Consider the following 27429-nt stretch of genomic DNA (forward strand, 5'->3'; position numbering starts at 1 on the left):
AGGGGAGAAGAAGGTTATTTAAATACCAGGATTAGTCCTGCTTCAGACACTTAGAGCTCCCGTTTGTCCGCGTGACTCCGTACGGAAGTTAGAAGTTTTTTGGCCTTAGCATCGAGCAAAAACCAAGCTTGAGTTTAGGAAACCTGTCTGCAGCTTCGAGGATCCATAAAACGACTGTGTGATAAAAATTCTGATCGAATGGAAGAAAAACTCACAAACTGAAGATTCATTTAGTTTCTGTTGTTTGCAAAGCAACATTTGTGTTTTCAATGCCTTGTCTAGTTTTTGTTATTTTGTAAGTTTAGTGATATAAACTCACTCCCAGCAGCTGTTTATCACAGCTCAGGACGAAGACTTGGGGATGGACTCAGTTTGAAGCTGTGATAAATAATGAGACTGTTGATATTTTCTGTTAAAACTTGTTTGAAATAAGAGATAAAAACCAGGATCCTCAGGTCACAGTGAGAGTTTATATCTCAGTAAGATCTAATTCAGGTGTCACACACGCTGTGGACGCAGATCCATCGTGAAGCGATCAGAAACACGGAGACGCTCCAACAGAAAAACCAAAGGCTCCTTTGATAATTAAAGGCTTCTTACAGCTCATGGTTCAGCCTTTAAAGCCTTCGCTTGGTGAAGCAGAGACGACCGTATCCTGCACGTCATGAAAGGCCGCTCATTCATCGGCAACGCCATGATTTACGTCCTGCCACGACCAGCTGCCAGAGCCGTTTGTGTGGAGTGTTTGGAGAGCTGAGGGGGGCGGGCACGGCCGGCTTCAGGAAAGGTCTGTGTTCCTTTAATGTGACAGAGCAGGAGGACACACACACACACACACACACACACACACACACACACATTCAGCTGCAGATGGACCTGAGCGTCATGTTTTCAGCCATAGGGGAGAGAGAGAGTTGTAGCTGAGCGTCAGCAGGTTCCTGTAAACAGATATTAACGCCTCATACTCTCGCTACTTTACGCCAGAGGCAGCGGGAGAAAAATGAGCTCTGAGCTGGGCTGTGTGTGTGTGTGTGTGTGTGTGTGTGTGTGTGTGTGTGTGTGTGTGTGTGTGTGTGTGTGTTCAGCCACTGAAAGGAGGAAACGAGGGTGAAGGAGGGACGGGGTGAGCAGAGAGGTTTCCTGAGCTCATAAAATGCTCTGAGGGACGCGAGCTGCCAGCCAGCATTCCTGTGCCATTAGATAAGTCAGCGCGCTGCAGCCTCCACTTTCTCTGCAGTGCTGAAGTGGCAAGCTGAGGTCACCGCCAGAGAGCGAGGGCGGCGAGGGCGGCGGCGGTGGAGGGGCAATAAATCCTGAATGCTTTTGTGCACGGTGGCTGCGTCTAATCCTCTGGAGCTCTTTGCTTGATGATTTACTTTTGATTTTACGAGTAAAAGCTGCAAATTATCATTCATGTGCTTTCAGGAAGCTGTCTCTTTACAGCGGCAGCAGCAGCTCTGAGCCGTTGGTGTGAGACGATGAATGAGTCGATTCAGAGCAGGAGACGTCCTGAGAGCAGAGTCGCTCTGCACAAATCTGCACAAACCTGCACAAATCTGCACAAACCTGCACAAACCTGCACTCTGCATCCTGAAGTGCTGTGATAAAAAGCTCTCTGCAGATGATCTCTGAGTGTCTCAGGGAGAAACACACACACACACACACACACACACACTCGGGGTGATGGGATCTCCTGGATCTAGTTTTAGGGTTCAGATGTGAGGTCAGGTGTCGCTCGGCTCAGGTCGGGTTGTGTAGCTCTCACTGAGTGCTGATGTGATGATGGCAGCTGAGCTTTCCTCCAACACTCGGTGACCGTCAGTCAAACTGAGACGTTCACCATGAAACGCTTTGAATGCTTCCTCTCTCAGGTCCTGCAGCTCTGACTGCAGCTGAGTCTGATCCAGGTCTGATAGAGTCCATCAGTCAGATCCACAGAGCCAGACTCAGAGGATCTTTGGTTTTTAATCTTCACTTTTTGTGGATTCCTCTTCTGTGAAACGATCAGTGTGAAGTAATCAAATATTCAGTCGTTCAAACAATGCAAAGACCGACACGTGACCTGATCTGCCCCTGGGATACATGAAGTCTGACTCTGATGCAGAAACAGGAACGTCAGGTGTTTCCTCAAAAACTGAAGTCTGGATCACAGCATGTTGGGATTTTACATTTTACTTCTTTGTTCTTTTCATCATTTACTCACAAATAAAATCCTCTCAAACGTTTCCTGGACGTGCTGGTCGACCTTCAGGCAGCTGGTGGTCGCTCATCTCAGTAAGAAATGTCACAGCAAAGTGTTTAAAGCCTCAGTAATGATCATGTTTTAAGTATGAAGCTTTGTGTGTTTGTTTCCTGTACGAACTCACTGATCCAGCTGTTCATGTCCTGATACCAACACAGAAACCTGAGCTTTGGTATCAGTGAGGTTTGGGATACTTCAGCTCTCTAACTCTGTAAACCAACATGAAGTATAAGTTAAATCAAACTGACTGCAGTATTATTATTTTATGGGATTATAAATGTGTAAATGTGTTGAGAAAGGGTTAAAGAAAAAATCATATCAAAGTATTTGCATTTTTTGTTTAATGATTTTAAAACATTTAGTTCATTATTATAATCAATTTTATTTTATTTTCTTTTTTTTCAAATGTAAATCCTTAATTTCAGTCTCTGTTTATCAACTGCTTTGGAAAAAGTTGATATGTCAGATTCCCTGAATAAATGCTAGAAACTGACTCACGTGTTTTTGGGAAAATATGGCTCCTGATGTTGTCTGTAGACATCATCATCATCATCATTAGGGATGGGTACCTTTTACATTTGAAACGATACGATACCGATGCCTGGTACCTGGCAGTCAGTACCGGTACTCAATGGTACCAACTTTTGGTACTTTTTTGTGTTTACGTGGTAAAAAAATATCAATTTTAATGATCAAATTTACATTTTTTTCCAATTTATCATATTTATTCTTCAGTATATAGCCTTGCAATGCTGTGTTCATGTCCAGTAAGAAAATCTCCCTTCTCTTCCACTCCCTCACAGTCACAAGGATGCATTTAGGAACCTCAACATGGTACCATCTGATTCTTTGTGAATCGGTACCCAGTACTTTGACAGATTTCGGTCGGTACCTATAAAAGTACCTACTTTGGTACCCATCCCTAATTAACATCATCATTCAACCTTTCACATGGTCTGGTGTTAAAGCAAGCTAAAAATCACAATAATCAGAAATATCAAAGAATTACAATTTAAATCAAATCAGCTCCCCAAAAATCGCAAAAGAATAAAGTACGGAGAAAAACGTGTCGTCACAGCTCTAGTTGAGTAAATCTCCAACACTGACAGGAAACAGCTGAGCTGTGGATCAATGAGGAGTTAAACTCTCACTTATTACAAGTTATGATGAAACGAGCGTGAAGTTCGTCCAAACTGCTGAGTCACTGCCGTTATCTTCCTTCATTAAATTAAAAACACCCAGCGGCATTGATGAGTGGCTAATCAAACTCGTTGAGTTAGTATCAGACTGATACCAGGATCAGATCCAGTAGAAATCCTTTGGTTTAACATTTTCCTGACTCTTAAGATTCAATAGTCATGATGCAGGCTCCAAAAGTTTCATGTTTTACTTAAAAATATTATTACACTGAACAGACTTTCTCTACTGAAAGTTCACTCAGTCTGTTGGAGGATTTGATTTGTTGTTGTTGTTGTTGTTGTTTTAAGCACAAAACCTCTAACCTAACGTCCTCTGTGTCTCCTCTCAGGTATGCTGGTGGTCAATGTTACCTGGCGAAACAAGACGTACGTGGGCACGTTGTTGGACTGCACACGGCACGACTGGGCTCCCCCCAGGTAAGAAACGCTGCTCTGTTCATTTCTCAGGTGTTACCGTACGAAGCAGGGTGGGGGATGTTTCTGTGCGGCGTTGAAGCTGAACGCTCTGTTTGCAGAGCGCCACACACGGATGCTGCTGTAAACGTCACGGTGGGAGAGGATTCATGGTCGTCATGAATCATTGATGCGGTCTGTTGGTCTCTTCACCTCTTTGTGTAGAGTGTGACATGAATCTGCTGCTGGCTCTTTAACGTTAGCGTTATTTAAGGATCCACCAGGTGAAGACAGGAAGTGAGAGCTCCTCAGATTATTGTGTTGATATCTTTTCCTCAGCGCTGTGTCTCATCCTCTCTGGCACAGGCTGCGGCGTCTTGGAGCGGCGTCCTGTGGGCGTTAGCTTAAGGTGTTAGTCATTTCAGAGTATCTGCCTTTGTTATGTAAAACACACCTCGGAGCACTTGCTTTGATTTAACACAGCGACTCTGAATCCAGAGTGAAACAGAGCTCCTCTCTTGAAATGCAAAGCTCCAGATTAAAGCAGCGTTAATGGAAAACAAGGACGGGCCGTATCCGACTAATGCATCACAGTACATCACCGTAACATTCAGTCAGCGAGCTCTGCCGGCCGTCTCTGCTCAAAGATAGTCTTACAGTGAGCAGCACTACATTAGAGACACTCCATGAATAATTCAGAGAGCTCTCAACAAACTGGATATAAGCTGGGTCTGGTAATGAGACTAAATTCCTCCGCCGCCGTCTGACTGCGGGTGTGTTCACGTCCCCCGCTGCGGCTGGAAATGTTTGGAGAGGCTGGTGGAGGAAGCTGGTGGAGGAAGCTGGTGGAGGAAGCTGGTGGAGGAAGCTGGTGGAGGAAGCTGTGAGTCATACGCGCCTGCTGTCTCTCATTGTCACAGATTGCTAACCTTCACTGCTGTGGAGAAAGATAATTACATTACTGTTATGTGGAGATAAGGCCAAACTGCTATTTTAAGGGTTTGAATGACTCCATGTTGTGATTACGAAGCAGCCGGACTGCTCTCTGCTGTCGTCTCTAATGATGTTTGTGTGTCCTTGATCTGGAAAGTCACTCTGCTCTGAGTGCTCACCATGAAGCACGTTTCACTGACGCTGCACCAAACATCAGACGGCGTTGATGGAGGAAACAACAGACAAACTTTGACCCTGTGGCTCAGAGCGGGGAAGAGGGTCACAGATATCACCTGTAGACCTGTTTAACCCTTTAACACCTGGGACTCAAAACATCTGCCTGCCTGGGTTTGACTGTAAAACAGCTAAAAAATGTCCTGGGAGTCAGTGCTTTGGCCCAGTTAACTGAACGTTACATGAGAGTAAAACAGTTGAAAATGAAGAAAAACACAAAGACAGAACTGGATTTTAGAGGTTCAGTGAAGGAAAAAACAGCATCAAACTTCAGGAGCAGATTTCACAGGATGAACTTAAAGTTTGAACATTAAAACCATGTGTTCATTAACATTTCTGAGCATTGTCTCTTATTTTATAAATTAAAAAAGTTGCTGACAGCATTATCTGAGTATCCAGTATCTGAGGATGGCTGCTCCTCATCATGGGAGAAACTGAAAGTGAAATTTAAGGAGAATTAAAGCAGCGTTGAACGGACCCTCGCCCAGTGCTCGCCAATCGGAGCACGTCCTAGCCACCACATGAGCAGCAAAATGTGGCTCAGCCAAAAACCATAGGTTGGGCATGAGGGGTAAACCCAAAACTTTTGATGCCCGTAGCACAAAGTAGCTGGACGAGCTGCAGATTTGAGCCCCTGGGTGGCGCTATGGAGCATTAATGTTAGTGCAACCAGTGATAGAAATGCACTGAGGCTGTGACACTGAAGCTCTGTGTGCATTTTGGTCCTGATCCAACACCGTAGAGAGCTATTAAGGTTTTCATGAAGCTGCCAAAATGGTCATCTTTGACGGTCATTTGTGGCCACGCCCACTGACGTAGCAAAAATACATTTGGCAGTTTTCATTGTCAGTGCATTTAGTGTATACAAGCCAAGTTTGGAGTTGATCAGACGAAAAACCTAGGAATTTTTCCATGTAATAGGTAAGCAAGAAATCGTCAAAATCCGATGTTTACGTCCAAATAGCGAACTTCCTGTTCGGAATTCACTATGGTCACAATAGACTTTTTTGTAGGTCTATACATGATTTTTATGCCCATCAAATTTCAGGCCTGTAGCTCAAAGTAGCTGGAGGGACCAAAATTTCGAGCCCCTTGGTGGCGCTATGGTGCATTAATGTTAACGCAACCAGTGGTAGAAATAGAATCAGAATGTGACAGTGAACTTGTGTGTGCATTTTGGTTCTGATCCAACATTGTAAAAGAGAGCTATTAAGATTTTAACAAAACGGGAAAAATGGTCAACTTTGGCGGCCATTTGTGGCCACGCCCCCAAAAATTATAACAATTCAATTATGATTATTATTCTTCAATGTTTCTAGTATACACACGCCAAGTTTGGAGTTGATGTTAGAAAACACCTAGGACTAGATCGTTGAAATACGAACCCTATGAACACAAGTTTTGGCAAATTCATGGTTCCTCAAAGCCTCAAACCATGCTCACACAGTGAAAAGAAGACCTGGTTCAATTTTCTAACATCGCATAATAAATACATACGTTACGTTACGCGCTGCACGACACACAGACTTATCCATATACAGTACAAATGCAGCACAGTACTCTGTTCAAAAAAGGTAATTACTGGGGATGCCCTAATCATGATTTCTTGTCCACGATCGGGATCCAGATTATTTAATATTGACTATTGGCTGATATCGAGTCCTGATCCAATTTTTGGTTTTGAAGATAAACTTTGCTGAAGAAGTGAGAAAGTGAAGCAGCACAGTCTCTTTGTTTTGTGTGTTCACAATAACTGAACAGTAAAAAATAATAATTAAAGCTCATTAAGTCCATTTGACTTCGTCCAGATAGTTTTGAAGTTAAAACTCTGGATCCCAAACCCGTCGGTGGGGATGGGAACCTTTCACTTATGAAACAATGGGGTACCGATGCCTGGTACCTGGCAATCGGTACAAGTACCCAACGGTACCAAGTTTCGGTACTTTTTTGTACTTTTTTGGCAAAAAAAAAAACAGTTTGTTTAATAAAATATTTTTTTTGTTTTGGAATTTGACATATTTATTCTTTAATATAACCTTGTATTGATGTGTTCATGTCCTGCATGGAAAGTCTCCAACTCTTCCTCTCCCTCACAGTCACAAGGATGCATTTAGGTACCTAAACATGGTACCTTTTGGTTTTCGTGAATTGGTACCTGGTACTTTTGACAGATTGGTTCCTATAGAAGTACCTAGTTCGGTTCCCATCTCTACCCGACGGTGGGATCAAAATGCCACGTATTTTTAAGTGACTGGCATTTACAAGCCATTCGTCCAATCCAAAAACTGAAACACCGGTGTAATCATTAGATTCTCAACTTTCCCAGGGTACCTGAATGTATCACAAACAAATCTGGAAACATGTCTTAACATGATGCAGAAGACGGGAGAATTTCATCCACATCGCTCTGAATTTCATGTCTTCTCAGAACATTTGCAGAAAATAACCGGTTTGCTCGATAAACGCTTCTTACGGCTTTCAGCAAACCCTGAACGATGGATGACTTTGGGCTCTCTGACGGCTATCGTGAAAGATTGGGTGAGAGGGTTGGCTAGAATTCCTGATCACTGATACTTTAAAAAATGCAAAAATTGGCCCGATCCACTAGGGATCTGGACATCCCTAGTTATTACACATTGTCACAGATGAATTTTGCTCATATTTTACAAACTAGACCTGGTTCAATGTTCAAAAAAGGTCAACACACAATACAGACATGGATCTACACAGATACTTCACACAGGAAGTAAAAACTGGACAGAGAGCTTCATTCATCCTGAAGTTTGAAGTGTGATGTGTCGGCACCAACACATCTGGTGTTAAAGAGGTAATCTTGAAACTTTGTGCCATTAAGCAAACTATTAACATGGAGAGGTGTTGAAGTGACGACTGTGAATGTGAAGGAAACCATGTCAGAAACAACCTTTGGAGAACTCCAGACGTCAGAAAGTTCAGCGCTCACTTTGTGGATAATTAAAGAAATCGAGGTTTTACAAAGGAGCTGTATGAAAGTGTGAATGAATGTGTCAGTGTGTGTGAAACTACCGGAGAAAAACCGTCTCAGAGCAAATTAAGATCAACCAAATCTAACGAGCTTTGACAGATCTCGTTTCTTTAACACGTTTCTTCCACCTCTGCAGGTTTTGTGAATCCCCCACCAGCGACCTGGAAATGAGGAACGGCCGTGGTCGAGGTAAGCGCATGAGGCCCAACAGCAACACGCCCATCAACGAGAACAGCAACTCGTCCGACAACAAGGGCGCCACCAACAACAAGACGCGAGCCGCCTCCAACAGCAAAGGCCGGAGGGGGAGCCAGACCCCATCGGAGCGCCGCACGCCGCCCAACAGCAACACAGAGGATATCAAAGCCAGTCCCTCCTCGGCGGGAAAACGAAAGACCAAACCAGCCTCCGACATGGAGCCCAACTCCAGCTCCGAGGACACCAAAGGCAACAAACGCATGAGGACGAACTCCAACAGCGGAGGCGTGGGCCCAACGGGCCTCCCCATCCCCTCCATCAAGACTGAGCCACTCCCGCCCCCCCTGGACCGCACCTGCCCCTCGCCGGTCCTCATCGACTGCCCACACCCAAACTGCAACAAGAAGTACAAGCACATCAACGGTCTGAAGTACCACCAAGCACGCGCCCACAACGACGACGACATCAAGCTGGAAATGGACGGAGACAGCGAATACGGCGAGGACTCAACGCTCCACCCCGAACCAGGAAACTGCAACGGAGCGTCCATCTCTCAGAAAGGATGTTTATCCCCGGCTCGCTCGGTGACCCCCAAAGGTAGGAACTTTGACGCTCAGAGTCCGTCTCCTTCGCCGGGGAAGTTCGGTTCAAAACAGAGTAAAAAGAAAATGGCGGAGGCAGATCCAGAGAGCAGCGGTACACCAATGGACGGGTGCGACGACGGGCTGTGCCTCACAGATGAGGCCAGCAACGACGGTATAGACGATAAGAGGGACAAGTCCAAAAAGGGGACGAAAGCAGAAAAACTGGGCCAGAAAAACATGAAGTCACCGCGGCCCGTCGGCGCCGGCTCCACGGCGTCTCAGCAGATGTACCCCTTCCCTCCAGGAAACCCAAACTCCTCCCCTGGGCTCACCCCAATGATGCAAGGAGTCCCCAAGAGTCCCCAGATGAAAGGCACACAACCCAAACCCCCCGCCATCGGAGACCCCGCCCCAACCAGCTCCAAAGACAAGAAGAAGAAAGACAAGAAGAAGAAAGATGGCGTGAAAGAGGCGGACAGCCCCAAGCCTCCGGGAAAGGGCGGGAAACTGGAGGAAGGGAAGCTCCCGTACCCTGAACCCTCTGATCCAGGAAGTAAGGGGGAGGGACTCCTGAACGGGTCATCAGATCCTCACCAGAGTCGCCTGGCCAGTATGAAAGCTGAGGCCGATAAGATCTACAGCTTCTCCGACAACGCCCCGAGCCCGTCCATCGGTGTCGCCAGCCGGATAGACGGCAGCGGACTGCCCCAGCCCCTCACGCCACTACACGTCAACCAGAACGGTGCCGACAACTCTTCGGTCAAAACAAACAGTCCAGCTTACTCTGATATTTCAGACGCTGGAGAGGATGGTGAAGGGAAACCAGAGGGCGTCAAAGTCAGGACAGAGGACCAAGCCATCAGGGAGAGTGTCAAGAAAACACTCTTCCCAAACCAGCCACCAAGCAAGGACTCCCCGTACTACCCAGGCTACGAGACGTATTACTCGCCAAACTACGTCAACCCAAGTCCCGGCGGACCCAATCCAGGCACACCAGCAGCAGAGGGTCAGGTGAAGCTCAAAAAGGACGAGGACCAGGATCAAGTCGAGGAAAAAGTCAAGGTTGAGGTTCATGATGACCGTAAACCTGACAGCAGCACTCCTGGCCAGCAGCAGCCGCAGCAGCCGTCGGTCATCCAGCAGCGCTCCAACATGTACATGCAACCCCTGTACTACAACCAGTACGCCTACGTCCCCTACTCATACCACCCCGACCAGGCCTACCATAACCACTTAATGAACACCAACCCGGCCTACCGGCAGCAGTACGAGGAGCGGCAGCGGCAGATGGCCGAGCAGCATCGAGCTGCCGAGAAGAAGTCGGACGTAGCCATAAAGGATCGAGACGCCTCGATGAAGGAGGAGTGGAAACAGAAGAGCCCGATGCCTCCGAGCCTCTCCAAACCCCCGAGTCAGTCAGAGCTCGGCAAGGCGCCCCAGCCCCCAGGCAAGTCGAGGGACTCCCCCTCTGAGCCCTCCCCCAAATCCATGGGCAGCTTAAAGGGGGAGGATGCAAAGTCCCAGCAAGCCGAGGGGCTCAAGATGAAGCTGACTGAAGGGGGGCACCACGGGAAGGAGGACCCCAAGCAGGCGCTCGAGTCCAGAGGTCCGGCAGGGATGGAGCAGGCCATGTGGTACAGACAGGTAAGTCCTTAACTCACACGTCAGCATCAGAGAGTGTGCTTTTTTTTAATAACTACTGATCCGAGATGACTTGGTCCTTCTGTCCCTCTTTAGCAGTACCCTGAGAGCCAGAAACCCCAATCAGAGGAGGAACACCAGCAACAACAACCTCGATGGAAAGACGAAAGGGACAGAGAGCGAGAACGAGACCGTAAACTAAAGGACGACAGGCCCAGACCCAAGGACAGTCAAAGCGGGCCGAAGGAGGACGGCAAAGAGGGCGGTGATCCCAGGATCCCGTCTGAGGAGCACAGCAGGGCCATGAGCAAAGACTCTCGTTCCAACCCCCACATGCAGTTCTCAGCGCCGCTCGCACAGCACCAAGGCTACATGCCCTACATGCACGGGTACCCCTACGGACAGGGCTACGACCCCAACCACCCCGGGTACAGGAGTATGCCTTCAGTGATGATGCAGAACTACCCAGGTACTGTCTTTAATCCAGATAAAGGTTTTTAAAACTGTCTTTATGAAATGATAAACGGCTTTCAGCCTTTTTGAATCTCAAAGCTTCATGGACGTCAGTGGTTTCTATAGATACTCATGAAGCCGTTGATCTGACCTCTTTTCCTGGAGAGCAGGATGGTTTTTAAACACGGTGTAAAAGCAGCACAGCAGATTCAGATTAGACTACCTGTACCGACCTCAGCAGGACATCAGAGGCTTTAAAAGCTCCATTATCCTGAACTCGTCCAGTTTTATACAGAGTGATTGGGTTGTTATTTTCAACATGTTTATGGAAAAAATTACCATAATTATTGAAAAATAAGAGCAGCAGGAAATGAGGAAAGCAGAGTGGGGCAGTAATATGTGAGTAAGATAGGTCAAGTCCATTATGGATCATTTTTTTACTCAAAGTCTTTACCGTGGCCCAGAAAAGGTTCAGGAAATGAGTCACAGTCATGTTATTTACATGAGGGACTTACAGCTAGTTCAGAAAAATCACAGAACAGAGACAAACGTCTGATAATAACGTCTTAATTTCATGTTTCACTGCTTTGTGTTCATTAGCAGTGTTTGCTCTATTAGCTGTTTGTCTATGTGACGCTAGCTCTGCTGCTTTCTCTCAGCAATCAGCTGTTTTTGGTTAAATATGACCTCAGAACTTCCTTTTTTTCTTTTTTCTTTATTTTTCATTTTTTTCATTATTTTTGCTTGAAAAAAGGGAAAAAAAGAAGAAAAAAAGAGAAAAAAGGAAATAAAATAAAGATCTTCCTTTTTTCTTTTTTCTTAAGAAAGGGAAGAAAAGAAGAAAAAGGGGAAAAGGAAAACAAGAAGAAAAAAAAGATCTTCCTTTTTTCTTTTTTTTTCTTGAAAAAAGAAAAAAGGGGGGGAAAGGGAAAGAAGAAGAAAAAGAGATCTTTTTTTCTTTTTTTTCATTTCTTTTTCTTAAAAAAAGGAAAAAAAGAAGAAAAAAAGAGAAAAAAAGAAAGAAAATAAAGATCTTCCTTTTTCTTTTTTTCCTTTTTTCTTAAAAAAGGGAAGAAAAGAAGAGAAAGGAAGATCTTTATTTTCTTTCTTTTTTCCTTTTTACTTTTTTTCTTGAAACAAGGAAAAAAAAAAGAAAAAAAGGGGGAAAAGGGGAAAAAAGGGAAAAAAGAAAACAAGGAAAACAACAAGAAGAAAAAAAGGAAAAAAAATCAACTTTTTTTTCTTTTTTGTTTTTTTTTCTTGAAAAAAGGAAAAAAAAAACAGGAAAAAAAAAGGGGGGAAAGGGAAAGAAGAAGAAAAAGAGATCTATTTTTTCTTTTTTTCTTGAAAACAAGGAAAAAAAAGAAGAAAAAAAGAAAGAAAAAATAACCTCCCTCTTTCAAAAGCTTTGATTTCTTTCAACACTGTCAATTTAAAAACCAAACAGACTGTATTTATTTAAAGAATGTGTTTAAAAAGATCAAATATTGTTTTTTTGTTATTATTTTTGACTTTTTCTTTAGAGCTGGCTCCATTTGAGTTTACCCTCAAGTTTCAAAGAAATCGCTGTACGTTAAATTATTCTGTCCTGGACTTAACGGGTCTCAGTCCCGGGTCAGGCCCTCTCTGTGAGCCTTTTCCTCCAGGAGTCAAACCTGAGGCGTGCTGAGCTCTAACAGACCTGATCAGGCTGATTGATGTCATCATTGATGATGACTAACATGTCGTTAGCTCATGTTTGTGTTCATTAACTAACTTCTCCTCCTCACGTGCAGGGTCCTACCTGCCCGGCGGCTACCCCTTCTCCCCGTACGGCGGGAAATTACCCGCAGGTGAAGAAGGCGGTGACAAATCTCGCGTTAGCCCCACAGTCTCCAAAACAGCAACGGACTCCAAAGCTCTGGACATCCTGCATCAGCACGCCAGCCAATACAAGAGCAAATCACCCACGGTGGGGGACAAGCCGCCGCCGCACGAGCGGGAGCGGGAGCAGGAGCGAGGAGCGGCTGCAGAGCGGGACAGAGAAAGAGAGCGCGAGAGGGAGAGAGACAGAGACGTGGACCGACCACGATCCTCGCCCTCGCAACGCATCATGCCCTCACACCACCACCTGGGATACCCGCTGCTCTCAGGGCAGTACGACCTGTCCTACGCCACAGGTGAGTCCGTCAGGGAGGACGCTCCGCAGAGTTAGCTCGATCAAATGTTAGTCCACTGTCAGAATATTTAATGAGGAGGGAAACAGGATGTTTAGTTACAGCAGAATCTGAATTCTAATCATGAAGATTCAACATTTCTTTGAGGAGCAGCTCCTCCTCCTCCACCCACCACCTCCTCCTCAGAGGAGGAGAAAGACAGTCAGAGCAATCACAGGCCCACAGAGAGCCATCAGTAACCTGAGAGTGGTGCTAACACAGGTGGCTAACATCAGGCTCCGTATAAACGAGTCAGAGCGCCGTGTGTGGGTGAAGAGTAATGAGGCCGGGCACAGACGCTCCCTGAATGAATCTGAGAGGAGGAGAAAAAGCTGCTTTGTTTCTTTGTCCTCAGTTTCTGTGATTCAAAGTGAAAAGAACACCCTGCTCCGCTCTGTCCCTTCAATATTTATGTTGCCGACTTGAAGCAGCAACCTGTGAGGACAGCAGATCCTGGCCAAACCTCTGTTTCTCTGCCTGCTGCAGCAGCGCAGCACACAGCGCAGCACACAGCGCAGCACACAGCGCAGCACACAGCGCAGCACACAGCGCAGCGTTTAGCCTGCGAGCTGATCCATCCTCTGCAGGTCCTGTGAGGACAAGAGGATCATGGTGTTGATAATAGAGCCGTGAAAGAGACTGTGCAGCAGAGCAGGCTGCACTGACATCTGGTGGACGCCTGTGGTATTACAACTCAGTCAGTTTATAGATAAACCTGATTCAGCAGAAATAAAACCTGGTTTGATGGTTTCTGTAGTGACATGAGTTATGAACATAAGAACTAATACAGTTTACTAATAACAGTTTATGTTTGGTGGAGCCAGGAGCGTTTTTATCCTTTAAAAGTTCACTAAACAAAGAGATTTAGTTTTTATCGTAACTCCCCTATGGTAAATTTTATTCACTTTTTTTTAAGCTGACTTTTCTACTGAATCTATGTTTTTTTTATTTAAGTTTGTATTCAACCCAAAATTAAAACATGTTTTGCAGCTGGACAAAGTTACATTAATTTTTCAGAAGTAAGGGAAAACAGTAAGACAGGTATCACATGTTGTTTTCAGACCATTGTTGTGAAATGTGGTAATAATAATATTAAAAAAAAAAAGTTTTTGAACGCAAATTAAAAGAAAGATAAAATAAGATAAATAAATTTAAAAAATTCATCTAATTTAAATTAATTTAATTTAAATTTAATTAAATTAATTTAGATTAAATTTAATTAAATTGAATTAGATTAATTTAAATTAAATTAAATGATAATACAAATAAAAAAAACTACAACAAAAACTCATTGTAGTATGGACCATAAACAAATTAGAGAGTTCATAACAGAAAAGAAAACCTGAATGGTTGAATCTGTGGTTTTAAATAAAAATAATAATAATAATAATAATAAACAGTACGCTTTAAAAACTAAAACAAAAAATCAACTTTAAACAGTTAAAAAAGAAATGTCACTGAATATATTCTGCATTTTAATCCAGAGCTGTAAAAATAAAAGAAGGTAAAAGCAGCTTTCAAAGATCTAAATTGTGCTGTCTTTTATTTTTTAGCTGTTATTGACTGAAAACCACGTTAATAAGATGAAATCAGTGTGTGATGAGCTCTGCCTGAACAGGAACGCTGTGGAGTAATGCTGACACCAGACTAGAAAAGTATAAACATGATGGATGTGAAGTGTTATCTGTGTCTCTGTACTGAGCCTCCTCTCTGTCTGTGTGTCACAGGGAAACCCGACCGTCACACCTCAACCCTGCAAAGATTCATGTGACTGGCTCACATGTGAAGAGAATCTGCGGGTCTTACCTTTAGACATCAGTTGAATGGTGTTTCTATCTTTAGTTCTCGGCCCCGAGGCCAGGCAGACTGTCGGGGTTTCTTTCTTTTTCCTTTTTTTGGATCGTTTTTTTTTTTACCCTCCCTTCGTCAGTGACCCCAACTCTTCCCAAAAACCTCAGACTGTCCCAGGACTGGATCAGGTTCAAAGCCATGTCTCTGCCTCGCCGCAGAGGAAACACCGACCCGCTGGTTATCTAGTCTTTGCACTGTCAACAAACACAATGCAAAAAGAGACGATGGGACTGCCCGATCAGCTTCTTTTCTTACGTTTCTCTTTTTGACTGCACCCTTTTTGGTCGCGTGCAGACAGGAAGTGGAGGGGACAACGGGGAGCAGGGTGTCTGATGGGAAAGGGGAGTCAAACTAAATTAAAGACTGAACAGGAAGTGAGATGATTTCCACGTGGCGTCTGTGGCGAACGCCGTGGAACAACAGAATATCCGAAACTTGACAAACGTGTGGCTATATTTGGTGGGGAGAGGGAATATGGCAGCAGCTGCTTCTTCAGAGACTTACAGAGCCTGAGGCTGAAGGGTTTCCTTCCTCATCCTCCATCGTCATCGCTGGTTCCCACCCTCCTCCTCCTCCTCCTCCTCCTCCTCCTCCCGCCCTCACTCCTCGTTTCAGGGATGATGTCGTCGTGTTTTATTGCGAAGGGACCGCGCACACCTCATGGAGAATAACACTACTCATGTTTTCTTTCTGTCGCTAACTCCTCATATCATTGTGCTCATCCTTGAACGTGTCGATGCTGGTGTTCGTCACGTCTGTGTCTGCGCTCGCCGCGACCGTGAAGCCTCGTTAGCAAACGCTGAAGTCAGGAGGGATCTGGTGTTTGACTGTTTCTATCTGGGAAAACTTTCTTCAGCAGGAAAAATGTGAAGCTTGAGTCAGATCGTGGGTTTCCGGCTGTAATGAGGCTGTTAGCTCGCCGTTAGCTCGCCGTTAGCGTCGATTCTTAGGCGTCGGTTGGCGTCGTGCTGCAAATTTTAACTCATACTTTTAATTTTCAGGAGCTTTTATTCCCAGCGTGAAGATCGTAGATAACACATGATGAAGCTCTCTGATAGTTTCCTTGGTTCAAGTTTCTCCGTGTGACTTCACCGCCACACTCTCGCCTCAGAGCGCGCTCAGTGTGTCTCGTCTCTGTTTCCTGAGCTTCAGCTCTGCGTTTCCAGCGGCACGTCAAACCAGCTCGGAGCAGGAAGCCAACCCAGCTAAATTAGTGAAATGGGACTTTAACGATGCCATGGAAGACGTCAGATCAGCTGAAGCGTGTCACTTCGATGTAAACTCAGTCTTTAAATCTGCAGCAGTCAGCGCGGCCTGCAGGGGGCGCCCCTCTCTGCTGTGAAGCTGCTGAGCCTGAGGGGTCGTGGGGGAATCCTCTCCTGATGCTGAGTCTGAACCGTCAGAGAGCAGGTTACCCACGCCGCCGTCGTCTCGTTTGAGTCTCGTTTTGTCACGTCGTTGTTTCTCATGGTTGCGGTCCGTGTTCAGCTCCATGACTCGGCGCTTCATCCCGTTTCTCATCAAACTTCATCTCCAGCTTCTCGGACATTCCCCGTCGACGCGTTTCTGGTCCCAGGGTCAGGATGGAGCAGGTTTTGATTTTTTGCTCATTTCTAAGAAGAATGGCTAAAGGAATAAGCTGAATAAGCTGAATGTGGTGGTGTTTGACTTGTACGTAATCTGTGAGGGTAACCTAGGCAGCTGTGATGTTGTCATTGAGTCAGTGGGTTTTAGTACCAGCAGACTGCATACAGTACCTTTAGTTTTTATCAGACCATGGTGTGACAAGTGCATTTGTTCCCTCGCGCTGAGGGTAGTAACGTTATCTCAGTAGTAAGCGAAGCCCAGTGAAATCTATATCCTAAAGTGTATGAAACGGCAGAAAAAGTCATGTTTGCTATCGACATATTGGAAAGTGCTTGGCTCGTGTATTTTGCAGGACTGTATTTGTTTCATGGTGAAGAGTATATTTATTGGCCAGCAGTTGTCTCAATTGGTGCCTAGTTGAACTTTCTCCTGTGAAAACACAGAGACTCTTGCTCGTTTGTCTTTTTTCTGGACCCGCCTCCCGTCACACAAACACCCCCACCCACCCACCCACCCACCCTGCACCCCGCACCCCCACCCACCCCCAGAAAATATAAAAAGAAAAAAAAAAACAGAGGACCAGCCGTGGTGCTCGCAAGGATGTTTACAATGTCTTCATTTCCTTTCTGTGAGAAGATACAGAGCTCTTCACCTTCCTCCTCCTCCTCCTCCTCCTCCTCCTCCTCCTCCTCCTCCTCCTCCTCCCCCTCCCCCCTTCAGGAGTTTGTGTAAAGTGTACATTACCATGGTTCTTTTTTATACAATACTCTGTAACTTGCCTTTGTAAATTTGGGCTGGAAAAAATAAATCTTTTTATGAGACGATCTGTCCCAGGACTCAGTGCTTGTTGAGATGATGATGATGATGATGATGATGATGATGATGATGATGATGATGATGATGATGATGTGTTGCTTCTCAGTGGACTTCAGGATGTTTCAGATGAAGGTTTAAAGTAATTCACACAGGAGGAGGAGGAGGAGGAGGAGGAGGAGAGCTGAATGACGACAGAGGCTCATTTGGCTTAAGTTTCACTTTCATTAATACAGAAAATTAACAGGCTCATCATTTTTTTAGCAAAGATGAAAACCATGTGTTGGAATTTGCTGATTTCCCAGATGTCAAGTTTTCTCTCCGAGATTAATTCAAAACAAGCAGAAAAAGGTGAAAAACTGTTTTAAAACGATTTAAATCATTAATTTAGATAAAATAATTCACTTTGTGTGTGTCAGAAATCAGCATCAACTGTGTTACCCATTTAAAAAAAAAAACCTATAAATCATCAATGGTTTGCTCCAAAGTCACATGACCCCAATCAGCTGAGGGCCCATCCTTTTTGGTGTGAACCTCGAAGAAAGTGTGTCATGTTTCAGCTCCTCCTCATCAATATTTCATCACAATGACTGTCTACATCGTTAAAATCTGGTGAAAAAATATCCAATCGATAAGTTTTCTGAATTTAAATAAATTTAAATGTAAATCATTTTGAAAATTCCAAAATTTAAAATTTAATATTTTTTATAAAATTAGAAAAAAAAAATGAAACATAAATAAATAAATAGATAAAAAACACTCCAAAAATTTAAGGAAGTTGATCAAATTTGGAAAAACTCTAAGAAATTAACTCAGGTTCAAAAACTTGCAAAACTTAGAAATAATAATAATAATAATAATAATAATAATTAGAACTTATTAAATTTCAAAATAAATACAAATGGAAGAGTTTAAAATTGTTGAAAGTATAATTGAATTTGTTGGGGAAAAAACCCTATGAATCATCAATGGTTTGCTCCAAAGTCACATGACCCCAATCAGCTGAGGGCCCATCCTTTTTGGTGTGAACCTTGAAGTAAGTGTGTCATGTTTCAGCTCCTCATCAATATTTCATCAGAATGATTGTCTGTACATGGGGCACATTAACTGTTCATCAGCTGTGTTACCAACATTTTCTGCTCTTCTTACTATAGATGTTATAAAGAGCAAACTGTGAAGAAAAGGAGCAGAAATATGAGCTGATGGAGGTCAGGTGGTGCCATGGTGGCTGGTTACTGGGATTTTTGAGACATAATTTTTTTACATTTTGTCTGAACTGTGAAATAAATGATGAGGGACATTTCTAGGAAGTGTAGTCTGACTGAGAAATGTTGAATAACTCTAAATTTACTATAATGTGGATTTATGTTGAAAAAGTAGTCACAACTTTTGTCCTAAACACAGTTGATGAAATAATGCTCCAGATTTATTTTCATGACTTAAATATTTAAGAAATCATCAGAGCTTCAGCGTGCTAATAAATGAATTCAGTTCATTCCAGGTTTATACTTTGCAAACAAACAGAATACGAAGCAAAAAATATATATTATACTATATATATAATATATACTGCACAGGAACCTTAAATCTTTTCTTAAAGAACATGAAACCTCCTGTCATCGTGTTTCATCTGTGTCCTGGTGTCTAAACCCAGACCGAGGCTGTTTCCTCCTGAAAACTGCTGGAAAACCAGGATAAAACCAGGATAAAACCAGGATAAAACCAGGATAAAACCAGGATAAAACCAGGAAACAGACTTTTTATTTTAGCTGGAAAACCAGGAAAAAACCAGGAAACAGACTTTTTATTTTAGCTGCTGGAGTCTGGATTGTGTTTTTAATTCCTTAATGAATTTTTCTGGATTACCCAGAGACGTCGATTTGCTGATGTTGGATTAGAAACTGGAAGCTGCACTGTGACATCCGGCCACAGGAGAGCAGTGTGTGTGTGTGTGTGTGTGTGTGTGTGTGTGTGTGTGTGTGTGTGTGTGTGTGTGTGTGTGTGTGTGTGTGTGTGTGTGTGTGTGTGTGTGGTCTGTCTCCTCTGGATCCAGCATCTCTTCATCCTGGTTTACAGCTGACTGTGATGCAGATTAAGGCTTCAGTCTGTGGTCCTGGTCTCTCGGGGTCCTCTCGGGGTCCCCCTCCTGGAAAAGGTTTTGTTTATTGTACCTGCATCCTGAACCGTGAGTTCTCCTCAGAGCGTCCTGAGGGGGCGCTGCAGACTCCTGCTGTAAACAAACAGCTCATATTTACCCTCAGACCGTCCCTGAGCTCTGACACACGTCTGAGGTGGATTTTCTCCTCCAGGAAACTTTGCTGGAGCAGGTTTCTGAAGCTGTTTCAGTCCAAACCTGGAGACCATCAGATGCTGGGACGAGTGGACTTTGTGTCCGTGTCTGTGGGCGGAGGTTCAACACCAGCTTCATGGAGCTGCCTGAGGTCAGAGACGTCCACAGTGACCAGGTTCAAGTTTAGTTTAACATCGCTCACACGGTCGGTCAGCGGGGGTTTGGAGGAGGGAGAGAAAAATCAGTGATGTCACAATCAAGGTTATAATAGTTTTGGATTTGTCATTATAGTTTAGTTTTAGTTAGTTTTGACATTTTTCTCCCATTACAGTTTAGTTTTAATTAGTTTTAGAGCGGGCATTGTAGTTTTTATTTAGTTTTGATTTTTGCAACAAGGCTTTAGTTTTAGTTTAGTTTTAGTTTAGTTTCAGTATAGTTTTAGTTGAGTTTCAGTTTAGTTTTAGTTTAGTTTAGTTTTTCATACCTTATTAACCAGGAGCAGGATTCAAAAAGGTCAGAGTGAATATTTTGTCAAACTGTTTATTTTCCAGTCCAACATAGAGCTCACTGCTCAGTCAATGCTGATACTGAACTGTTGGCTGCTGCTTTAAACACAAGAATTAATATTAACTTAATATAAAAAATATAAACATTGATTACATAAAAATAATGTTAACACAAATACAGTTAAAGTCAGACTCAGATGAAATTTAAGTGTCACAGATGCTCTGATTCATTGCTCCTCTACGTTTGGTCGCAGCACAGAGCACAGCCAGTCAGTGCGGTAAACAAACACGTCCCAGTACGTCACTATGATGGTGCCGTACGGCGCTGACAACTGCTGAAAACTGTGGTAAAATGTGTCAGATTAATTTAAATCCTAAAGGCTATTAGTATTGTCAGAAACAATAACGAAGGACATTTGCAATGTATTTTACATTTTAGTTTTTGTTTTTAGTTTAGTTTTAGTTAACTATTGTAACCTTGGTCACCATGCATCATCAGACAGTCATAAATTGATACAAATGTGTGACGATTCAAATTAGCTGAGATAAAAAAAATAAATAAATAAATTACAATGCCCTATTCAAACAGCAGAGGGCCTTTCCTTACAAAACAAAAAACGAAACCTGTAAATCCTAAACTAGGAACACATGCAAACCTGAGAGTGTTTCTTTGAAGAGATTTTGTTTATTTGTTTAATTCATTAAGTGATTTTTTGGTTTCTGCTAAGAATAAATGATCGTGGGACAACGCCACGCCAAAATAAACACCGCCATGGCTTCAGAATTAAATTTTTTTGTAAAGTTTGAATTAGTGTTAGATTTTAGTGTAGAAATATATTTAACATAAATGTGCATTAGCCAGTCTGATAAATTTAAAGTCATTTTAATCCCAGATAAACAGAAGGATTAGATTAAAATAAATTATCTTTGTATTAAATAAATTATTTATGTATAGAAGTTTAAAACTGTGATTTTTTTTAATTTTATTATTATTATTATTATTTATTTATTTATTTATTTTATATATATATATATTTATTTTATTTTTTTTTTGGGGGGGGGGGTCGCAGAATTTGTCAAAAAAATAAGAAAATGCATTTTTTAGATTTTTTACATTTAAATATGTGTGAGTGTGTGTGTGTTTTTTTTTTTATTTTGCATCCACTGCATAGTTTGTGTTTTGCAGAAATAGTTAAAAGAATCTTATCAGTCACATTTTGTTTTTAAAAATTTGTGAGGTAATTGTATCGTCAACCTGGAGTCAAAAACCGTATCATGAGTTGAGTTTATCGTTATCCTGAGTGAAAATCTTTCTCAGAGTTTCTTTGCAGACACCTCCTCGCTCCTGTCACTGCATCATCGACTGAACGTCTCCATCAGAGTCTGAGATCCTGGATCTGGAGCTGGACCTGTACAGTAAGTTCATCCAGCTGTTAGCCCCGCCCCCTGGATTCATCTCTTTATCTCCACAGTGATGACGCTCAGTGTGTGTGTGTGTGTGAGTGTGTGTGTGTGTGTGGGGTATTTTTAACCGCCCTAATGCTCCTGAGCGCGGCGTCCGCTCTGTGCATTAACATGATGCAGCTCCAGAGACGGGGAGTGATTACGCCGGGATGATTTTGTTGAGTGTAAATGTGAAATCTGATTATCCTCCACGCTCTGCTCCGTCCACAGAGGGAGGGATGGAGAGAGGGAGCGAGGACGAGGCTGGAGGAGGGAGGGAAGGAGGGAGGAAGAAGGGAGGAAGGAGGGGTTAAGGCAGCAGAGCGCTGAGCTGATGGCTTTCCCACTCAGCAGCTGGCCGGCATCAGGACAGGACGGGCCGCGCGCAGGAAGCAGACCTGGAGGACGGCTTCTTGTTTCCCCGCTCGCTGCAGGACGCTGAGGCTGACTTCCCCCGAGGTGTTCATGGGATGCACTATCTACGCAGCCAGCCCTAAGGCCCTGCCCGCCGACGAGGCCTCCGGCCAGGACAGATACTACCAGCTGCCCCACTGCCGCCTTCCCCATGGTAACTGCAGCCAGAGGATAGCAGCCAGCAGAGCCAGGTCAGTGAACGCCTCACCTGATCAGTGAACGCCTCACCTGATCAGTGAACGCCTCACCTGATCAGTGAACGCCTCACCTGATCAGTGAACGCCTCACCTGATCAGTGAACGCCTCACAGGAAGCCTCACCTGATCAGAGCAGTTAACCTTAGAGAAAAGCCTCGCTCTGCCTGAGCCAATCACAGCAGAGATGGAGGCGTGTCAGAGCCGTGTTCACACTGACGTCTGTGTGTTAAGTTTAACCTCATTTCTCCAGTTGATGAAACTTCAGGGGCTTCTTCTTCTTTTTCTTCTTCTTCTTTGACCTGAACACTTCCACCAAATTTCACCAAAACTAAAACTTCACTCAGTGAAAAGCAGAGGAGTCAAAAGTTTTCTCATCCATTTCTCAAGTAGAAGTATGGATAGTAGGATTTAAAAAGACTTTGGTAGAAGTTGAAGTATCAACTCTACTTTTTTACTTGAGTAGAAGTGTAAAAGTACTGGTTTCAAAACTATTTCAAAACTACTGAGTTTTGTTAAAATGTTGATGTTGAAAAGTTTGGAGCAGCTGGTGTCGATCAGTAGGGTCTAACTAAACACAGGCTACATCGCTTCAAGCTAACTGCAGCTAGCTAAAATGTTTGATAACTTCATTCAGACGCTACCACAACAACCCGCAGTGTTTCCCCCGTTTTCAGTCAAATTAATTTTATTTTCATCTCAGAGCCAGACTAAAGCGTTAGTACTCTAAGGTTACTGTGGGTCATTTTCTGAATAGTTATTATGTTTTTCCTATTAGAGCCACCGTACTTAGTGTGTGCTGTTTCCTGCTTTGAGCCAGCAGAGGGCAGCACTGGGTCTTCTTCATGCTGACTGACGGTCATGATGCACAGTGTGTTCACCGAGCTATGGTTGGATTAATGGCTCATGCTCAGTGTTCTGTTTATTACCAGTTTATATGGAAAGGTTTTTATTTTAAGAGTTTGTGTTTATTTTATTTTTTTTAACAACAGGCTGGAATGGAAACAAGGGGAGTAACGAGTTTATTTTTTAAATGTAGGGAATACAAAGTTCAGAGTAGAAGTAAAAAGTCAGCTAAAAATACCTACTTCAGTAAAGTATAAAAACCCAAATTCCTACTTAAATAAAGCATTAAATAAATTAATTTTACTTCACTACTTGACACCTCTGGTGAAAAGATATTTAATAACTCCCCTCACATTTACAGGTGTGTTCAATGTCTAAAAAGGTGAGAAAACGTCAAAATTCAAGCAAGAAAATTTTAAAAAGTAACTGATTTTGACAGTATTTTACAGAAAGTCAAGAAATATAATGTTCAGAAAAACAGCAGTGTTGACATCTGTCTTTAAAAACTCACTAATTTTCTGTTAAAACTGAGAAAAGTTTGAAGATTCAACTTTCCTGAGAATCATAAACTAATATTTAGCTGCATAACCACGGTTTGTGAAAACTGCTTCACGTCTGTGCTGCATGGACAAACTTATTGCCCCGCTCATCAGGTTTTGTAGCCCATTTCTTGGTTTTTCCTCATAAACAGCATTTTTTATGTCCACCCACAAGTTTTCTCTGGGATTAATAAGGATGGGAATTGATACGTTTTTGTCAATACCAATGCCCTTATCGATTCCCTTATCAGTTCCTGTTGTGAGTTTTCTTGGTACAAAAAGTATCTTTACAGGTTTTCTGTGTCAACAACATTTAATTGAGTTTATACTGTAAGTGAATAAAATGTAATTGGTCCCTGAGTCTGGATATTTCTCAGCATAATTAAACAGAAACAGGTCAAAATTTCACACAATGTGACGTTGATGTTCTGTGTTAGAATATCTTAATAATTCAAGTAGGCCATCTAGTGTCTCAAAGTGGTTATAGCAGTAGTTTAAGTTGTTTGGAACCTTTCCGTTGTTATGAAGTCAGCCATTAGCCTTTCATTAGCCTGTTAGCTTTTGACATTTGAAATTCTCAGTATTTTGATGTTGATGTGATATGTTTCTGTGATGAAAGTTGAAATTCTATCCTGAAGCTGAAGTTATACTGATGTATGCTAACTGCTAGCATATCAATGCAGTTTCTCATATACGTTAGCATCAAGCTGGAGCTATTTTCTTATTTTGGTAAATAAGGTGATTTAAACCATTTTGAATGTCCTGTCTGTGGCTCTGAGTCCCAAAAAGAACGATCTCACTCTCATCAGTCCACAAAACATTACGTTATTTTCTTTTTAGGCCAATCAGCGTGTTCTTTGGCAAATCGTAACCGATTTAGCGTCTTTACGTAGACGTCGTGGCAGCATGCACGTCACGCCTGTTGGGTCTGTTGGTTTTCTCCACCTTAACTGAGCCTTCTGGAAACTTTTTGCAGTGTAGGAGTTGAAATTCAGACAAAAATTGGGTTGTTTCTTGCTAATGCTGTGGGACTGCTGTTATTTTGAACACAGCTGTAAAACCATCTGAGTCTGATGCTAACTTTTACCTCAGAGCGTTGGAGAGCAGAGCTGATCCTGCCATGAAGGAAGCCGTTTAAATCCACACATGGCTCCAGTTCACAAACGTTTTGGAGCCACTAAAATCTGATGTTGTGGTTTTTATGAAATCTCACTGTGGTTCATGTTCAGGAACGTCAGATCTTTGACTCTGATAAATACAACAGCGCTGACATAAACCTCAAACTGACGGTCACACTGAGAGAGCAGGAGCAAAAGCTGGAATATGAATAAATTATGCATTAATATTAAATATCAATGGGGTACAGCTGGTAAAAAATATTTAAGAAAATATATAAAAATATAAAAAATATTTCATGTTACTAAACTGAACATTTAAGTATTATCTAAGTCATCTAAATAATTAAACCTGCCAGCAAAGGAGCCATAGATTGATATTTAACCTTGTCTCGTTGCATCATCGTTATATTTATTCCTTTATTGCATCAATTTAATCCGGGCAAAGCAGATTACCAATCTGCAGACTCAGAGAGACGGTTTATTGCACAGAGGACGTCACCTGTTGGACAGAGTCTGATTCATTTCATGGCAAAACGTGATAGAAAGGAGATAGATCTGTTTAATGGTATATAGATAGATACGAGATATATGAGTGGATACCATCTGCTTACATAAATTATAGTTATATCACATTACACCCAGGTGTCAGTAAAAACAACTATAAAAAAAATTACAGACAAGAAAACAGTCACATGACCTCTTTAACTTTCTTTTATTAAAAATAATTATTTGACTGTTACAAAATCTCAACTTAGTGGGAAAACTATACTGTTTCTGAGGAAAATGAGAGAAATACAGCGTTAAAGACGTGTTGTAGTACCACTGTAAGAGTTTTAAAGTGAGAGACTTTAAGATAAATGAGTGAAATATTACAATATTATTATCTATTTCTTTGAACCCTGTAATCCCACTGACAACAAAAGATGCTGCACTTTTTATTTATTAATTTATATTTTATTTATTTAATTAACGTATTTAATTAATTTATGTATTAATGTTATTTTATTTCATTTATCTTCTGAAATCTCTTGAAGAGCTGTTTTTGACAACAATAGATGCTGCACTTTTTATTTATCTATATTCAATTTTATTTATGTTATTTTTTTATTTTAATTTATTTATCTTCTCAAATCTCTTGGAGAGTTGTTTTGACAACAATAGATGCTACACTTTTTATTTATTTAATTAATTAATTAATTTTATTTTTGTTTTATGTGGGTTTTTTTTTATCTTCTCGAATCTCTTGAACAGTTGTTTTGACTTTGGGAAGCTCACTTAGATATTTAAATGAAAAAAAATAATAAAATAAATAAAATAAATAATAATCATCATCATAATACTAGTGATAATAAATATAATAGTGATAATAATGTTAGTAATTGTACAGATTAATATCATAGTAAAATGTAAAACGTGAAAAAATCAAACATGTTGTGTACGAGGGAGGTCTGAGGAATAAGAATGATCATTTTTTAGGGAGAAACTTTGGATGAAACCTTTTACTTTAGATTAAAAGCTTTGTTATTGATCTAAAAATATTGCAGCAGTTGGCACACTTTGTTTATTCTTTTTTTATTACACCACATGAACCTGTTGGAAATAGTTTACAGCTCTTATTTTAGACAAAAAGCGCTAAATCTCATTAAAACTTTAACCCGGAGTTGAATCTAAATAAAACTTGTAAAGTGATTTCGTTAGGGCTGATTGTTAAACATCAGGCCGTCGTGTCGTCAGCCTCCCTCCTGTCATAGTCACGGAGCAGTCCCGGGTTATTCTCGGTCCGTGTGGAGGAAATAGCCTGCTGTAATCTCCTGGCACACTGAGCAAACAGCGCTCTCACTCTGGGCTATAGGTAAGCTCAACCCACCTCACAGGAGGCTCTGTCTGAGGAGGCTCAGTCTGTGAGGAGGTCACAGCTCCGTTAGCTCCTCCAGCTCCGTTAGCTCCTCCAGCTCCGTTAGCTCCGTCAGCAGCGCCGGGCCGTGACGCGGAGCGTGACGTGGGGCGAGGCTCACACACTTCCCTCGGTTCCTTCGCGGGTGAAAGAAACACGGATGATGTGAGGGAGACATGCAGCCCACTCAGGACGGGTTTCACGGAGCTACAGGGCGACGACACGGCGGACAAAGTCACGACGAGCAGTGAGCAACAGGTAGGAGCCGTTAGCGGGCGGGAAACGAGCAGGGCTTCCGGTCGGGCTTTCAAAATAAAAGCATGAGCGACTAACACGGAGTGTGAATCTGTACAAGCGATAGAAAACAATTTTAGCTTTTACGGTCCTTAAGTGTAGTTTATGATGATGTTGTTCTGATTTAAAAGGAGAAGTATAGACTTTAATTCTTTAATAAAATATTTTACACTAATTAAATCAATCAAATATTACCTCACAGTAAAGTATTTTAATCAAGAGTACGATAAATCACCTTAAATCATCAGTAGATTTTAACTGATGAGTCTGAAAAAGTCAAACTTATAAAAATTAGATTTTCTTGCTTTTATTTTTAAAAACAGCTTCCGTTTTACCCCTAAACGTTTTCTGTAAACTTGACGCTAATTCTTGTTTTAAACGCTGGTTTTTAGTTAGTGAGATCCCGTATAATTTTATGAACATAAGTCTAACAAACAGTTAGGTTTGATTTTCTTCTCACTTTGAGCTGGAAATGTGATTTTAAAGAGATAAAGTCACTTGTTGATAGAAACAAACATTCAGATAGAGTTTGTTGTGATTTTGTCTCAGTGTTTCCCCACCAGA

At 42.3% G+C, this 27429-nt stretch overlaps 2 protein-coding genes across 5 annotated transcripts in view; both read left to right on the plus strand.

Moving 5' to 3' along the window:
• The window catches only part of znf609b (zinc finger protein 609b), a 130682-nt gene extending 113364 nt beyond the window's left edge, over nucleotides 1–17318 (plus strand). The window contains exons 4-8 of one of the 2 annotated variants that reach the window (XM_074665772.1): nucleotides 3771–3858; nucleotides 8142–10431; nucleotides 10528–10897; nucleotides 12657–13040; nucleotides 14804–17318. In XM_074665772.1, coding sequence (XP_074521873.1) covers nucleotides 3771–3858; nucleotides 8142–10431; nucleotides 10528–10897; nucleotides 12657–13040; nucleotides 14804–14847 — 3176 coding nt within the window. In that variant the 3' untranslated portion in view covers nucleotides 14848–17318. Of the gene's footprint in view, nucleotides 1–3770; nucleotides 3859–8141; nucleotides 10432–10524; nucleotides 10898–12656; nucleotides 13041–14803 lie in introns of both variants that reach the window. The other variant, XM_074665771.1, reaches the window with a different exon arrangement.
• Nucleotides 17319–21885: 4567 nt separating this feature from the next.
• gramd2aa (GRAM domain containing 2Aa) overlaps nucleotides 21886–27429 on the plus strand; it is a 37526-nt gene continuing 31982 nt past the window's right edge. Inside the window, exon 1 of one of the 3 annotated variants that reach the window (XM_074667125.1) lies at nucleotides 21886–22171. In XM_074667125.1, the coding sequence (XP_074523226.1) occupies nucleotides 22032–22171 (140 nt within the window). In that variant the 5' untranslated portion in view covers nucleotides 21886–22031. Of the gene's footprint in view, nucleotides 22172–26457; nucleotides 26830–27429 lie in introns of those variants that run through there. The other 2 variants (XM_074667127.1, XM_074667126.1) reach the window with 2 other exon arrangements.

This window comes from Halichoeres trimaculatus, unplaced genomic scaffold (genome assembly GCF_033239565.1).
Source record: "Halichoeres trimaculatus isolate MK-OKI-2021-1 unplaced genomic scaffold, fHalTri1.1 fHalTri1_scaffold_3, whole genome shotgun sequence".
Classification (NCBI taxonomy): Eukaryota; Metazoa; Chordata; class Actinopteri; order Labriformes; family Labridae; genus Halichoeres; species Halichoeres trimaculatus.